At 34.4% G+C, this 17,723-nt stretch overlaps 2 protein-coding genes across 2 annotated transcripts; both read left to right on the top strand.

Moving 5' to 3' along the window:
* Positions 1–354: 354 nt before the first annotated feature.
* On the top strand, positions 355–3,703 carry LOC147393032 (uncharacterized; the record flags this gene model as incomplete). Its single annotated transcript, XM_086456536.1, has 3 exons — positions 355–1,110; positions 2,447–2,720; positions 3,409–3,703. Coding segments are annotated over 3 exons (1,167 nt in total), but the record flags the coding sequence as incomplete, so codon positions are not given.
* Positions 3,704–15,476: 11,773 nt separating this feature from the next.
* On the top strand, positions 15,477–16,203 carry SECE1 (secE/sec61-gamma protein transport protein). Its single transcript, XM_086456756.1, has one exon. It carries the CDS (start codon positions 15,537–15,539, stop codon positions 16,074–16,076), a length of 540 nt encoding a protein of 179 aa, XP_086312882.1. The 5' UTR covers positions 15,477–15,536; the 3' UTR covers positions 16,077–16,203.
* Positions 16,204–17,723: the final 1,520 nt, after the last annotated feature.

Below are 17,723 nucleotides of genomic sequence, written 5' to 3'. Positions count from 1 at the left end.
CCCTCTCAAGCAATCTTTATTTGCATTTTTCAAAGGTCAGATTCTTTCCCACCAGAAAAACTCAAGAGACTTGTTGGTCCATCTTTCTCCCTCAATATATATATATATATATACAAGCTCACATCAATAACAGACATCTCTCTCTCAACCTCCTCCCAAGAACATGGAAGTACCCCCCATGAATCCTTCCACCAATTCTGGTGAAACAAACATCAATGTCCAATTTCATGATCAACGACACGTTTCATTTCCGGATCAATCTAATGAATCAAATTCAATTAACGTTCCGTTGCTTCTACGCCCATGCTATGCAAGATCAAAATCATCGATTTACGATGAACTTCGAAATTTCGAATTAGCCTTAAATGGTGTGCACTTGATCACTCTTCTTGCATTGGAACATTTTTATCCTACTTTGTTTTTATTGTCCTCACTATCGTTATTCCCATCATAAGCTCATTATCGATTCGTCTCCCCTCTGAGGACCCAATTTCCCTCAACAAGTTGGTACAATTGCCCGAATCTGGCCTAACTATTATTGGATTTTTCACATTATCTCGCTTCTTTCAACAATATGGTCTCCGTCAGCTTCTACTTCTAGATCAACTTCGAGATGATTCGATTTATGTAAGGCAGGGGTATGCTCGTGAGCTCCAAAAGGCCTTTCGACACCTTGCGTGCATCCTCTTACCGTCGTTCTTCGTCGAGCTTGCACATAAAATACTATTCTTTTCAAAGGTGAAAGTATTGATACCATATGTCCCCGATGGTGTTCCATCCAATTTGATTGTGTTCGTAGTAGTTTTGGCATCATGGGTTTATCGGACGGGGGTGTTTTTGTTAGTATGTGTGTTGTTTCGATTAACTTGTGAATTGCAGATACTGAGGTTTGAAGGGTTTAAGAAATTGTTTGAAGGGTGTGGGTCAGATGTTGGTGTCATATTCAGGGAACATATGAGGATAAGAAAGCAATTATCAGTTACAAGTCATAGGTATCGGTTCTTTATCATCATGTGTTTGGTTACTGTCACTGTTAGTCAGTTGGGAGCCTTGATGTTGGTCCTGACATCAAAATCAAAGAAGAGTTTCTTCAATTCAGGTGATCTTGTGGTAAGTACAAAACATAAAAAAAAATCTAGTTTTGATTTAAGTTTATTATTTAATTTTTTTCATTTATTTTTAGTCATTTTATAAGAACATAGATGCCCATGGTTCTGGGATCACTGAATTCCAATTCATATGGCACAATTTTGGGGCATATATGACCTTATATATATTATTTTAGTTTTGAAGGTGGATGTAAGCATAATAGAGAAATGTTTCGAGTTGGGAAAATCATTTCTAGGGCGGTGGGAAACATTTTTTCCATCACAGGGTGGAAAATTGTTGTAGCAAGGAAAATGAATTTTCCACCCAAGCAAACACCAAAACTTGTCAATGTCAATTGGGTAGGTGTGTTTTTGGCTGTAAGAAGCCTCCTTTTCCCAAGAAGTTGGGATTTGCTAAACAAAATTTTGTACCTCCATTTAATTCTATCTAGAGCTATATCTTCTATTTAATTCAAATGTGTTTTTGCTTTCTATATTTTATAAATACACCCTATTAGTTAATAATCAATCCAATTCCATTCCTCTCATTTGGCCTATTATACATGTAGCATGCTATTAAGGGATGAGATTTGTGAAAAATCCAAAGCACCTAAGAGAATAAAATCACACACAGAACACAAGGATTTACGTGGTTAGACAGTGTGCCTACGTCCATGGATCAAATCAAAATCCAATCATATTATCAAGGGTGGATTCAGGATTTTCTTGTAGTGGGGGCAAACTATGGTTAATTGTATAATTGAAGAATTTGAAGATGAATGGTTTTAAGGAGAAATTCAAAAGTTTTTTTGTTAGAAGTTGAAGAAAATGATATTTAGGTCGTTTCCAATTAGTATATGAGAAGGCCCGGTCAAGAGGCAATGTCATCAACAAAAAATTGAACGGGGGGCCCGATCGTTCATAAAATCTTGAATCTTGACTTGACAATCCAATCGTGTCGATTTTACTTTTAATTAAGTTGGTCACTAATTATAACCTATTAGGAAGTTCCCTATTAATTTTGCTTCTTGAAGCCCAAACCCAAATATGAATACAAGACATCCTACACCACAAGATTGATCATAATATATATGATCCAATTGAAGAGACTTCCTAGAGCCAAAAATACACCCTAATCGAATGAATAATAGTAAATCCAATCCATTGAATTTGTTTAGAAAACTATAGGTTATAATTAGAGACCAACTTAATTAAAAGTGAAATCGTCGAGATTGGATAGTCAAGTTAAGACTCAAGATTTTATGAACTTTAATGTTAGTACCTGTATTATACCAAACCATCAATTCCTCGAGTGTCCAAAAGCAATATAGAAGTGATATTAACTCTTGTTGTTGTAGGTGTGTTCAGCTGTTCAGTTAAGTGGTTTCTTCTTGTGTCTTCTTGGGGCTGCAAGAATCACTCATAGAGCTCAGGGAATTGTGTCCATTGCTACAAGATGGCATATGCTTGTTACATCTGCATCCAACACCCAATTCGACCAATGCTCCGAAAAAGACATAATGCCCGTGGCCAATGCCAACCCTGAGTCGAATTGTGTCTCTGATTTTGAGTCATCAAATACTTCCATCTCAATTCCTTCAAAGGATACATTTCAAACCGGACAAGCTTTGGGTGAGTTCATCTTCATGTTTGTTTTTTTTCTACATAAATTGAAGACCATGTTTTTAATTTTTATTACTGTTAATAAATTAATGATAGGAAAGTCCTTTATTTTTTGGTAATTTTGATATAGTCCTCCAAGTTTTATGCATTTTTGAGATAGCCCTGACTTCTCAAACTGATGACATACCTCCCTATAAATAGAGTTCAATATCTATGCAGGGTTGAGATTAAGTTCAAGGATTAGGAACTATAAATAACTCAATGAGAAGAAAATAAATAATTTTTTTTATCTTAGAGGACTTTTCCAAACAAATCAAGGGTAGCCAATTAAATCGAAGTGTTTAGAAGACCACATTCAAGGGGTATGTGTCATTAGTTTGAAAACCAGGAGGGCAAAGTGAGATAATGGTTTCTGTCTTTTTTCTTTTTCTTTTTTTTTAATAAAAAAAAAGCCTACTAAGGATATTTTGTTCTGTTAAGATTTAAGATCTTGTTAATTAAAATAGTTATATTTACCTTGGATATAGAGGTAAGATACAACGGTATTTTCATAATTTTGAAGAAAAAAAAATTACGGTAGATTTGAAAAATAACATCCACCCTTCTCATTATAATAGTAAAGATCGACGTAAATATCACATGATATATCAAATTGTTTTAATCTTTAACATTGTTCTTTGGATTTTTCATCATGCAGTGACCTATTTGCAACACAACAATGGAGGAATCACACTGTTTGGCTTCGCGCTTGATCGAGGATTGTTGCATACGCTCTTCGCATTTGAGTTTTCTCTGGTGATGTGGATTTTAAGCAAAGTTATTGTTCTTTCTTAAGCAAAATCATTTACAGACCCTCCTTTGGAGCATATGGATTTCTAAGATTGAATCCTAATGGGTTTTAAGTTGTATAGGGTTTTCTTTGTTATACCTCAATTTTTTTTTTCATTTACATTTATGTTTTGTATTATTGAATTATAATTAATAATAATGATTGTACCTTTACTTTAATTCCTTCCCACTAGAATATTGGATAAGGAAAATATTAATTCGAATTAATCAGAGTCAATCTAATTGATTAACCAAACCAGAAAAATAATAGAGAGTAGTCCGAATTTGAAGAATCTGTAGAAATATATTTAGTAAAACAATAATAAGTTGCAAGTATGTTGATCTTCGCTGTAGAGAATGTCCAAAACAGAAATAGAGATGTAATAATACCCCGAGGCACGTGTTGTGCAAGTTGACCTAAAGGAAATAATCGCCCCGCTCGAGTACTTTAGGGTTGCTTGACTTTCCTCCTAGGATTCAACAGGTAGATCTTCAATTATAGGCACAATAATGAAGATGCCAAAACTCTCAGATGTACTACAGTGACAAACCAAACAATAGAACAAAAGAAATTAGATGTAGAAAGTGAATTTTTGTTGCATTGAAAAACCCTATACAAACCTAGCTTAAATAGAGATTAGAAAACATAAGAGATTTGTTCTCTCTTAACCACTTACCCATTAACTCCGAAAGACTACCTCAATGAGTACCAAAACAATGACATGTGTGAGATCTGTTAAACTCATGACAGATATGTGGTAAAAGAAGAAAAGTCAAAGAAAAGAGAAAAGGAGTTAGATAAAATAGTTAAAAGAAAGTTTTAGCAAAAAGATATAGGGAATGCTCAAGGCCCACAGCTCTGGGCTCAATGAGCCCAATTGGGCCCATGGCTTGCGACTAATCCAACCCGACTTGAGTACGTGCCTGCGCGTGTGACATTTTGGAGAGACTTTTGAATGCTTTTAACAAGAGTATTACTCAACATTACTTATGAAGAGATACTTACTCTTGTTATTTCTGGATGAACGACTAAAATAAGAGTGGTTTTAAAAAATCAACTACACCAAGATAAAGCAAGAAACAACTTGCGATAAAAGGGAAAGAGTAAAAAACCTTCCAAGTACCATCAAAAGTATCGAAATTTTAAGAAGTAGTTAGGATGTTTATTTTTTGAAATTAGTATTTTAAATTTTAAATCTTAGTTAGATAGTTTTTTTTTTTCTGCTGTAATTAGTTATTCCTTTTTTTATAGCAAATTTAGTTCCAGAATTGGTACTACTATTTTGCTATAAATCTATGTATTTTTTTTTTAAAAGTAGAATAATTATTTCTTCTTCTTAAAAGTTACATGATATCAGAGCCTTATGCTCTCGATCTGATTTTCCATGGCGAAGACGGTGATGATCGGCGCGACGAAAAATCCTACTGCCTCGACAGATTCCTTCGAGATCACCCAATCAATAACGTCAACATCATCTGGCGAATCTCTCTCTAGATTTCTAACATGCAACTCACAGTTCACAAACTCGATGGAAAAAATTATCTCAAATGGGTGCAATCTGTGAAATTGGCGATCGATGGAAGGGGTAAATTAGGGCATCTAACATGCGAAGTAACACAACCTGCAACGACTGACCCATACTTGAAAAAATGGCGATCTGAAAATTCTCTTGTCAATGAATGGCTCATCAATTTAGTAAAACTAACAATTGGGAAGCCCTACTTGTTCCTATCAATAGCCAAAGAAGTTGGGAGGTCGTGCGAGATTGTTATTCTGATTTGGAGAATTCATAATAAATTTTCGATTTGAAGACACAATTCTAGTAGTCAAAGTAAGGTGATCGTGAAGTTACCATTTATTACAACAAAATGGTCACTTTATGATAGGAATTGGATCAACGTTACGATAATGATTGGGAAAATCCCAATGATTGTGCTCGTTACAAAAAGATGGAAGAAAATGATCGTGTATATATGTTACTTGCTGGTCTAAATCGCGATTTCGATGAGGTTAGAGGAAAAATTCTTGGCTGAAAACTTTTGCCCTCAATCCGTAAGGTGTTTTCTAAAGTTCGCCGTGAGGAGTCCCGATGAAGAATAATGCTGCGAAATCCAGTGCCGAGTCCAAACAATGAACCAGAGGGTTTGGCTCTCGTGTTTAGAGGATTTGATTCCGAAGGTGACAAAAGGAAGAAGCTGTGGTGCAAACATTGTAAAAAGTCATGGCACACGAAAGATACCTGCTAGAAACTTCACGGTAAACCACTAAACTAGAAGAAAAAAGAATAGTAGAGAAAGACGTGCATTCTAGGTTGCAACTGAGTATTCTCAACAGCATCAAGACAATTCAGAAATATTCATGTTCACAAAGGAGCAATTAGAGCATCTATACAAACTGTTTCAATCTCCAAAATCATCTATAATTCATTTTTGCTCTTTAGCTTAGAAAGGTAACTCTTTTATTTCAGCCTTCCTTAATGTCTTCCCAAATTCTGTAAATCCTTGGATCATCGATTTTTTTTCCTCTTATAGTCCTTGTGCATGCAATAAAAATGTCAAAATTACAGATGGTTCCCTTTCTGCAATAGTTGGAACCAGATCTATTCAACTCTTTTCTTTCTTAATTCTTCATAATGTTCTTCATGTTCCAAACTTTTGTTGTAATTTATTATCTATTAGTAAAATTACCCTTGATCACAAATGTCATGTTAATTTTTTTCCATCATTTTGTGAGTTTCAGGATTTGAGTTTGGGGAGGATGCTTGGCAGTGCTAGGAAGTGTGTTGGACTCTATTTTTTTTTAAGATGGACCCAACTGGAGTAGATTAACCATTAGTACTTGTTTTAATTCTGTTTCTGATTCCAGAGATAATGAAATAATGTTATGGCATTATAGATTAGCCCATCCAGGTTCTCAATATTTAAAGTATTTGTTTTTGCTCTTTTCATAAATAGAAGTCCATCTTTTTTTTAATGTAAGATTTGTCAGCTTGCTAAACACCATCGTAATTCTTTTTCTCCCTAACCTTACAAAGTGTCTGAGCCATTTACAATGATCCATAGTGATGTTTAGGGACCTTGTTGGGTGTCTACAAATTTTGAAAAAATATGGTTTGTCACATTTATTGATGATCATACACGGTTAACTTGGGTTTATTTAATGAGGGAAAAATCTGATGTAAATTGGGTTAAATTTTTTTACACCATGGTGCAAAATCAATTTCGTAAAACAATTCAAATATTTATGAGTGATAATGGCAATGAGTACTTTAACAAAGTTTTGGGGAATTTTTTCTTAGAAACATGGATTGTTCATCAAAGCTCTTGCAATGATACTCCTCAAAAAAATAGAATCACTGAAAGGAAAAACAAACACCTATTAGAAGTCGCTCAGGCAGTGCTTTTTACAACTAAAGTACCTAAATATATTTGGGACGAGGCTATTCTCACTGCAACCTATCTTATAAACTAAAGGCCTAGTAAGGTTTTAAACTTTGAAACTCCATTGGATTTTTTCCATAAGTTTTATCCTAATAATAGGTTCTCATCAAATTTGCCTCCAAAGATATTTGGGTGCATTTTTTTGTTTACATTCATGATCATAACCTAGGAAAACTTGAACCCCGAGCTCGAAAATGTGTTTTTATTGGATATGCCTCTAATCAAAAGGAATACAAATGTTTTGACCCGGTTACTAAAAAATTATTTGTCACCATGGATGTAACTTTTTTGAAACAAAATTCATTTTTTAATACTCATCTTCAGGGGGGGGGGGAGAAAAAAATGAAGATTCGGATGTATATTTCCAACCCGAAGATGTGTCAATTAATCATTCCCTTGCACCCATAGTCGAAGTTGACCAGTCACCTGCACCCTTAGCCGAAGTTGAGAACCCAAACATTATTATACCAGATTTTTGTAAATTAGGTTCTTTAAATAATGAAAATCCAGGCCCATCCTTAATGCCATCACATGAAAGTCATAAATCTAATGAATCAAACATGAAGAAAATAAGCACCAAGAACACAGGGATAATACCCTTTGATATTGTCCACTTGGGAGGGATTACAACTCAAGGAGAAGAGTCGGCTAATCTCCCACACCGCCATGAGTCCACAAATTCTCCAGGTAATGCTTTCTTGAGCTTACACAATTAGTCTTATCTACTTTAGGTACTAATCCTAGGTTTGACTCTAGTGAGTCAATTAATTCCAATATTCCTATTGATGTCCGAAAAGGTGTAAGGTCATGTACCAAACATCTATTGTCCAACTATGTGTCATATGAAAATCTCTCACCCAATTTCCGTGTTTTTTCCTCAAAAGTGTCTAGCATGAAGATTCCTAAAAATGTGTAGGATGCTCTAAAGGTTCCTGAATGGAAGGAGGTTGTTTTTTAGGAGATGAAGGCTCTTGAGAAAAATATGACATTGGAGATGGTGGACTTGTCTTGAGGAAAGACAATTGTGGGGTGTAAATGAGTGTTTACAATTAAAAACAGGTCAGATGGATCACTTGAAAGATATAAAGTTAAGTTGGTTGCTAAGGGAATACTCAGACCTATGGCATTGACTACCTAGAAACTTTTTCACCTTTAACAAAGTTAAATACTATGAGAGTTCTCCTGTCATTTATAGCAAATCTTGATTGGCCCATGTAGCAATTACATGTGAAAAATATTTTCCTTAATGGAGACTTAGAGGAAGAGGTATATATGGATGCATCCCTGGGATTCGATGGGAAATTTGGTTCGAAGGTATGCAGACTGAAGAAATCCTTATATGGGTTAAAACAGTCACCAAGGGCCTGGTTTGAGAGGTTTTCTCAGTTTGTTAAAAGTCAAGAGTATACTCAGGGACAGGCTAATCACATCATGTTTGTAAGACACTCGTAGGATGGAAAGATAGTTATGTTAATCGTTTATGTAGATTACATAATCCTCACTAGGGATGATTTGCTTAAGATGAACCGATTGAAGAAGTCTCTTGCATCAGAGTTTGAGATCAAGGATTTGGGGTCTCTACGATACTTTCTCGGGATGGAGAGAACTTGATTGAGGAAGGGAATTGTTGTTTCACAATGGAAGTATGTTCTTGATCTACTTTGGAAGACCAGAATGAGTGGCTGTAGACCAGCAGACACCCCAATTGATCCCAATCAGAAACTTAGAGATAACAAAGAATAGGATCTTGTATATACATCTCGGTTTTAGAAATTGATAGGGAAAATCTTGTATATACATCTCGGTTTTAGAAATTGATAGGGAAACTGATTTACTTGTCATGTACACGGCCAGATATTGCATTTTTCATGAGTCTAGTAAGTCAGTTTATGCACTCACCCCATGAGAAACATCTTGAAGCAGCTTATCGAATCCTGAGATATTTGAAAGGTACACCAGGTAAAGACTTACTCTTTCAGAAGACTATACAACAAAGCATTGATGCCTACACTGATGCAGATTGAGCAGGTTCAATTATTGACAAAAGATCTACGTCAGGGTACTACACATATGTATAGGGTAACTTAGTCACGTGGAGGATTAAAAAATAAAACGTGGTTACAAGAAGCAATGTTGAAGCAGAATTTCGTGCTATGATTCGTGGGGTTTGTGAGATGTTATGTCTAAAGAAGGTACTAGAAGAATTGAAGGTATTGCGACAACAAGGTCGTCATCAGCATTGCACAAAATCCAGTGCAACATGATCGTACAAAGCATGTGGAGATTGATAGACACTTTATGAAGGAAAAAATTGACAATGGAGCTATTTGTATGTCCTTTGTTCCAACAACGCAACAAATAGCCGATATCCTTACCAAATGATTGTTTAGACCTAACTTTGAACTTCTTGTTAACAAGTTGGACATGATTGATATCTATGCACCAGCTTGAGGGGGGTGTCGAAATTTTAGGAAGTGGTTAGGATATTTATTTTTTGAAATTAGTATTTCAAATTTTAAATCTTAGTTAGACAATTTTCTCTTTTTTACTGTAATTAGTTGTTCATTTTTTATAGCAAAATTAGTTCCAGAATTGGTATTACTGTTTTGCTATAAATCTATGTATTTGTTCATTATTATTTTTTAAGTAGAATAATTATTTTTTCTTCTCAAAAGTTACAAAAAGAAATTTCATTCAAACTAACTTTTTGAAAAAGTGATTTGATTTTTACAAAAAGGTTAACAATTCTTCACATGAATGAAATAAGACATGCCATTGGAGTACAATGGAAAAGGTGTGAAAGGCAAATGTGTCTTTAGGACTGGAACTTTTACTTGTGTAGATTCATTGGATTGTCTAGTGAATTATCTTGAATTGTCTAACTTTTAATCTAAACCTAGAAATGTAGCACACACACAACTCTTCCTAAGTATTATAGAGTTCTTCGATTGCGCTCATTAAAACAATGAGCAATCTCAGGTTTTTTCATATGCGTTCTAGAAAATTAACCCAACAATTCTCATAGAAAACAACCGCACTTCCATGCTCATATAGGTGTTTTTATCGAAAATGCCATGTATCAAACACCCCACTAGATATCTAGCTATAAAAAGCATTAAAAGTTAAAAAAACTCACGCTTTCAAAGATACATGCGTACTGCTGAGTCATAGGGATGGAAATTGTAGTACCACTTCAATCCACTGAACAACTTGTATTCCACTGAACCTAGTTCTTGGGATCTCCAATCATATAGGTTGAGTATCTATCATTGGGGATATTTTATTTTTCAATCAGCTTAAAACCCATCCCCCTCAACGTTTTATGGACTAACTCTCTACATAGTTCTTTTTGTTAATGAGTTTTCTAAATTCTCCTTCGATTTTGCAAAATCAATTGTAATGATTCCATCTCTTAACCACTGTCACACAATGTTATGTCTACGACGAATGTGTAGAGACTTTCCATTATAAGGATTATTCTGAGCTCTTAATATAGTCACTTGGCTATCACAATGGATAGAAATTGCAGTTACAGGCTTTGGCCACAATGGTATATATATCCATTAAAAAATGTCTTGCCACTTTGCTTCCTCTTCAGCTTTGTCTAAAGCTAAATATTTTGATTTCATAGTGGATCAAACAATGTAGGTTTTTTTGGTGGATTTCCAAGACACTACTACTTCTCCAACATCTATCCACTAGTAGACTTGGACTCATTAGAGTTCGAAATCCAATTTGCATCACTATACCTTTCTTGTACAACAGGGTATTTACCATAGCCAATCCCAAAATCTAAGGTATATTCAAATACCTTAGAATTCTAATTAGAGTTGTCCAATACTTTTTATTAGGATTACTTGTATATCTACTAAACCTTACCACTGCAGAAGCAATGTCTGGTCTAATGCAGTTCATGATGTACATGAGACTACCTATTACTCTACAGTAATCTAATTGAGATATACTTACACCACTATTTTTCCTTGAGTTACTGTTAGGATCAAAAGGAGCCCTAATTGGATCATATTTGAATTGAACAAATTTTTTCAACACTTTCTCTATGTAATGAGATTGTAACAAGATTATCCTCTCTAGATCTTTGATAATCTTAATACCTAAGATAACATCTGCATTATCCAAATATTTCATTTCAAAGTTCTTTTGTAAGAATTTTTTAGTGCGGTTTATTGCATCTAAATTTGTTTTAAATGTTAGCATGTCATCTACGTATAAACAAATAATAACTCCCGATTCATTATTAAATTTGCTATATAAACATTTATCCGCTTCATTAATTTTATAACCATTAGAGGTTAACACATTATCAAAATTTTCATGCCATTGTTTGGGAGCTTGCTTGAGGCTCTAAAGTGACCTCTTAAACCCTACACACTTTAGATTCCAAACATTGAACCACAAATTCTTTAGGTTGACCCATATAAATTTTTTCTTCTAGTTTTCCATTTGATGTATTTCGAGGTTATAAATTGCAATTATGGCTATTAACAATCTTATTGAAGTGATTCTAGTACTGATGAATAGGTATCAAAAAAATCAATACCCTCCTTTTGACGATAACATTTGGCTATAAGTTTAGTTTCAAACTTATATATTGTGCCATCGGATTTTAGTTTCTTTCTAAAAATTCATTTACATCCTATAGGTTTGTAACCATGAGGCAAATCTACTAGTTCCCAAGTTCTATTACTTAAAATTGATTCAATTTCATTGTTAGCAGCTTCCTTCTAGAAAAACATATCAGAGAAGGTCATTATCTCACTAAAAGATTGAGGATCTTTTTCTATTAAGATAAAAAAAAATATGGTTCAAAACTAGAAGCTATTCTAGGTCGTTTACTCCTTATAGGTTTGATAACACCTTCGTCAGAGTAACATTTATCATCTTCAGTTAAAACCCTAAGGTTATCTTTCACTATAGTCTTATCTTTTAGAGGAAAGATGTTTTCAAAAAATTTGCATATCTTGACTCAAGTATGTTATTCTTCTCAATCAAATTATTTTTAGACTTAATTACTAAGAATCTGAAAGCAGTTATGACCATAACCTATGAAAACACAGTTTATAGTTTTATGGCCTAGTTTAGTCCTTTTAGGAGCATGTATGGATACCTTAGCTAAACACCTCCACATTTTCAGATACTTAAAAGAGGGAATTCTCTTTTTCCACAACTCATAAGGAGTTTTATTTGAATCTTTAAAAGGAATCATGTTTAAAATATAGCATGGCAAAAGCAGTGCTTCCCCCCACATGCTCATGGGTAACCTTGAACTAATTAAAAGTGCATTGACCATACTTTTTAAGGTCCTATTTTTCCTTTCTGTTATGCCATTAGATTGAGGTGAATAAGGAATTGTAACTTGATGAATTATTCCATTATCTTGACAAATTTTTTCAAAAATTCCACAATCATATTCTCCATTTCTATCTGACCTTAAGATTTTTATCTTCTTATTTAATTGTTTTTCTACTTCTACTTTTAATACTATAAATTTCTCTAAGGCCTCATCTTTGCGTTTTAAAAGATACATTGAGAAAAATCTAGAGAAATCATTGATAAAGGTTACATAGTATTTGTTTTCTCCTCTAGTTTCAAATCCTTATAAATCACCTAGATCACTATAGATTAAACTTAGGATCTGTGAAATTATTACTACTTTGAAAAGGTTTCTTGGCAAATTTCGATTCTACACGTATTTCACATTTCTGGTACTTTAATTCAAAGATTTTAGAAATCAAACCTAAGTTCAACAATTTAGTTAACAAAGATTTAATAACATGACCTAGTCTACCATAACAAACATCTTAAGAATCAATAATATAAGCAAAAGATGAATATGCTTTATTAAAATTCTCAATGATTACATTCAATTAGATAGCCCATTATTCAAATTCCCCTTTCCTATAAAGGACCCACATTTAAACAACACAAATTTGTCTGTCTCATAGACTAATTTGAAACCTTTCTTGCTGAGGAGAGATCCTGAAACCAAGTCCTTTCAAATGTTTGGAATGTGTAGAATGTCCTTAAGCATGAGAAAATTCCCAGAAGTGAACTTCAGTGTAACAGTCCCTTTTCCTACCACCTTAGAGGCTGACTAGTTACCCAAGTACAACTGTTCACCTTCTCCCATGATTTCGTAGGAAGAAAAAATATTTATGTTTGCACAAATATGCTTGATAGCTCCTGTGTCTACCCATTAGTCCCTCATGTCATTGGCAACGGTCACCTCAGTTACAACAGTAGAAAAATTGCCATCTTCGGCCATATGAACCTGTGCTTGAGGTTGTTTTCCCTTAAACTTGTCCTGCCCCTTTTTATCTCTACAGAATGAAGCTAAATGCCTAGGCTTCCCGTATACAAAGTAGTTACCTTTTGGCTTCTTGAAAGTCGTCTTGGTTTTCTTAAATTTGCCAAATGATTTCTTTTTTTAAATCAGTCAAGGGTTTCTAAAATTTTTTGAACTTCCCTTCAATGAGATTTGCCTTAGATCTAAAATGTGAGGTTTTACCTTTCATCTCATTATTCCTATTATCTTCTTCTATGAGAAGCCTGACAGTAAGATTTTCTAAGGTCATCTCCTATTTCTTGTGTTTTAGGCTAGTTTTAAAGTTCTTCCAAGATGGAAGTAGTTTCTCAATGATAGAAACAACTTGAAACCCTTCACAGATTTTTTATCCATCTATTAGAATTTCATGAATAATAAGTTGTAGTTCTTCAACTTGGGATATGACAGATTTCCCACCTTCCATTAAAAAATCGAAAAATCTTCCTAGAACAAACTTTTTAAATCTGACATCCTCAATTATGTACTTTTTTCTTTAATGTATCCCATAGTTCCTTAGCAGTCTTGTAGTGAACATTAACATCATAAAGTGAGGGATTTAAGTCATTCAAAATATAGTTCCTCCATAAGAAGTTACTATGATTCCATCTAGCAATCATTTCAGATCTAGCAACTTCATGCTCATGTTTTAGGACAAGAACATAATCATGATGAAGTATATCGGCAAAATGAAGAGTAGTCAAATAAAACAACATCTTAGATTGATAGCGTTTGAGAATGGTTAATCGTTACCATAGTAAAATTATTTCCTTTAGATTGTTAGAATACCGAACAAGGAAACAATTAATTCGAATTAATCAAAGGTAGTCTAATTGATTAACCAAACCAGAAAAATAATAAACTGACCCAGATTTGAAGAGTCTGCAGAAATATATTCAATATAACAATAACAAGCTGCAAGTATGTTGATCTTGTAGAGAATATCCAAAACAGAAACATAAATGTAATAATACCCCAAGGCATGTGGTGTGCACGTTGATCTAAAGGAAATAATTACCCCGTTTGAGTGCTTCAGGATTGCTCGACTTTCCTCTTAGGATTCAATGGGTAGATCTTCGATTATAAACACAATAATGGAGATGCCAGAACTCTCAAATGTACTCAATTGACAGACCAAATAATAGAACAAAAGCAATCAGAAGTAGGGAGTGGATTTTTGTTGTGTTGAAAAACCCTATACAAACCTAGCTTAAATAGAGATTAGAAAACATAAGAGCTATGTTCTCTCTTAACCACTTACCTACTAACTCCGAAAGACTACCTCAACGAGTAGCAAAACAATGACACGAGTGAGATCCGTTAAACTCACGAAAGATATGTGATAAAAAAAAAAGAATAAGTCAAAGAAAAGAGAAAAGGAAAATGAGTTAGATAAAATAGTTAAAAGAAAGTTTTAGCAAAAAGATATTGGAATTGGCCACAATCCACAGCCCTGGCCTCGAATAGCCAAATTGGGCCCATGGCCTAGCCGTCTGCACCCGTGCCTGACCCAACTTGGCTAGGCGTGCATGTGGCATTTTTGAGAGACTCTTTTAACAAGAGTATTACTCAACATTACTTATGATGAGATACTCACACTTGTTATTTTCTGATGTGAAACTAAAATAAGATTGGTTTTAAATAACCAACTACACCAAAAGAGATAAAGCAAAAAAACACATTGCAATAAGGAGATAAAGTAAAAAAGAGGTCTTGAGATCAACACTTCCGACTACCATCAAAAGAAATTTCATTCAAACTAATTTTTTGAAAAATTGATTTTACTTTTACTTTTGCAAAAAGATTAACACAATGCACACATTTAGCAACTTTGCAAATCAAAACCATTCAATTTATAATTGGTCTATAGGGTGGGCCCGTAGCCAAAATTATCATCATTTTTTTCATTATTATAATACTACTGTAAATTTTTTTTTTTTTTCACTTTTACCCTTTAACCCGAGAGAGGTTGCCCGTGTCGTAGGTAGGGGTGAACTCTAGTTAATCTATAAGAGAAGACAAAACTTAAGAGGGGCATGTCATCATTTTAAAAACATAGAAGGTCCTTTCAAATATTCCCTAAAACTTGGAGGGGTATATCTAAACTACCCTAAAGTAAAGGGTATTTTCAATAATTTCTGCCGAAACCCTATCATCCTCATCCTCAAAGAAAAAAAACCCATAGTACCAACCAAACGTTCACAGACACAGAAATGGCCGTTACCGCTACACTCTCCTCCGTGCGATTCCTACCCATCGCTCCATCCCAAACACGTGCCGGTCACCGAAACCTTCCAATACAACACAAACCGACAAGTGTCAGTCAAACAACACCTCTTTTTCTTAACTTGGACCAATACAGATCCAGAAGAAAGGGAAGAAGTCAACACCTCATAAACGCCATTGAAGAAGGACAGGAAGAAAATCTCATCAACCCTAATAGCGAAGAAGAATCTGATACACAAAAAACCCTAGAAACTAGTTCTGAATTAGGTTCAGAGATCAAAGAAGCGATGATGAAGGCGAAGATAAAAGAGAGAGATATGGGCGATAAGACAGATCTATGGAGCGGAGTTGCAGAGGAGATCAGACAGATCGAATGGCCTGCATTCAGTAAGGTTGTGGGGACCACGGGAGTAGTTTTGGGGGTAATTGCGGGTTCCAGTATAGTTTTGCTCACTGTAAATGCTGTCTTGGCTGAACTCTCTGATCGAATCTTTGCTGGTAAAGGTGTACAAGATTTCTTCAGCTAAGATAGAATTTTGTGGATTTGTATAAATTTTTAGATTTTGTTGCATTTTTTTTTTAAAATATAATCTCGATTGTTTTTCTATTTGAGATTCAAGAGATTAATTAAGACTTAATGGCATGGTTTCTTGATTTGTTATTCTTTATTAGGGCATGTTCGGCATCCTACTATTTATCCTACGTGGTTGTATTCTGTCTTAGATAGGTTAGAGATCATCCTCACTAAAAATCAGCCCATTCCAAAACTTCTAACCCAGATCATCCGCACCAAAAGTCAGTCTAGTCCGAAATTTCTAATTCCATAAAAAATGATTTACAAAAAATGGACAAAACACAATTCTAGAAGTTTCAGAATGGACTGATATTTTATGAGGATGCTCTTCTCACATAGAAGTCATCATCATCAAAAATTAGCTCATTCCAAAACTTCTAACCCATGTAGGACAAAACACATAGGGCAAATATGAAGTGCTGAATATTTTTCTATTTATTAATATATTTTTTATTTAAATAGTTATTATTTTTCTTATAACTAATGGTTAGGGGTGTCAATGGGTGTCTATTTAACCGAAGAGAAATGTTAAATGGACTTTCTGCCCAATGCCCCAAACACCTTATGACGTGTTGGCTCATAACCTAATAAACGTTTTCTCTCTTACCCATTGCTCACATATTTATTTTTTTAGATTTTAAATCTTAAAAAAGGTTGCTAGCCCATATTAATTATCACATTGACAATCCACGAACACGACCTTTTAGATTTCATGAAAATATTCATATTAAAAAAAAAAATTAAAAAAATATTATTTTTTGAGTTTGATCCAAGATGTTGAAATTGGACAGCCACTAAGCACCAAAATTTAAAAATAAAATTCAACAAATGAAAAATAATTTTTTTTAAAGTTCATATAATTTTGTCCTCTACAACTCCATTGCATCAATCATGATTTTGAATGTCACAAGGCAATCAAATCAGAAAGTGTTTTTTTTTTTTTTTACTATGGGTAGTAGAGAAAAAAGAGTGTCAGGGGCATTTGTTAAAAATGATGTGCATTTACATCTCTTAATCAAAATTGAATCAGAACCAGAGTCGATAAAGTATTTTGAAAGTTACATCAGCACGGAGCTGGCATCGACACGGAGTCGGTAAAGCATTTTAACAGAAATTACATCAGCACGGAGCTGGCATCGATACGGAGTCGGTAAAATATTTTAAAAAATAAATTACATCAGCACGGAGCTGGCATCGACACGGAGTCGGTAAAACATTTTTAAAAAAAATTACATCAGCAAGGAGCTGGCATCGACACGGAGTCGGTAAAACATTTTGAAAAGAAATTACATCAGCACGGAGCTGGCATCGACACGGAGTCGATAAAGCATTTTGAAAAAGAAATTACATCAGCACAGAGCTGGCATCGACACAGAGTCGGTAAAACATTTTTAAAAGAAATTACATCAGCACGGAGCTGGCATCGACACGGAGTCGGTAAAACATTTTAAAAGAAATTACCTCAGCACGGAGCTGGCATCGACACGGAGTCGGTAAAGTATTTTGAAAAGAAATTACATCAGCACGGAACTGGCATCGACACGGAGTCGGGAGAACATTTTGAAAAAATAAATTACATCAGCACGGAGCTGGCATCGAC

This window comes from Akebia trifoliata, chromosome 10, assembly GCF_017979445.1.
Source record: "Akebia trifoliata isolate Shusen 1 chromosome 10, ASM1797944v1, whole genome shotgun sequence".
Lineage (NCBI taxonomy): Eukaryota > Viridiplantae > Streptophyta > Magnoliopsida > Ranunculales > Lardizabalaceae > Akebia > Akebia trifoliata.
The sequence above is the reverse complement of the archived record's forward strand: the minus strand, read 5'-3'. Positions and strand labels throughout refer to the sequence as shown.

Coding starts and splice junctions, on each gene's coding strand:
- SECE1 (XM_086456756.1), top strand. CDS start 15,537: ATGGCCGTTACCGCTACACTCTCCTCCGTGCGATTCCTACCCATCGCT.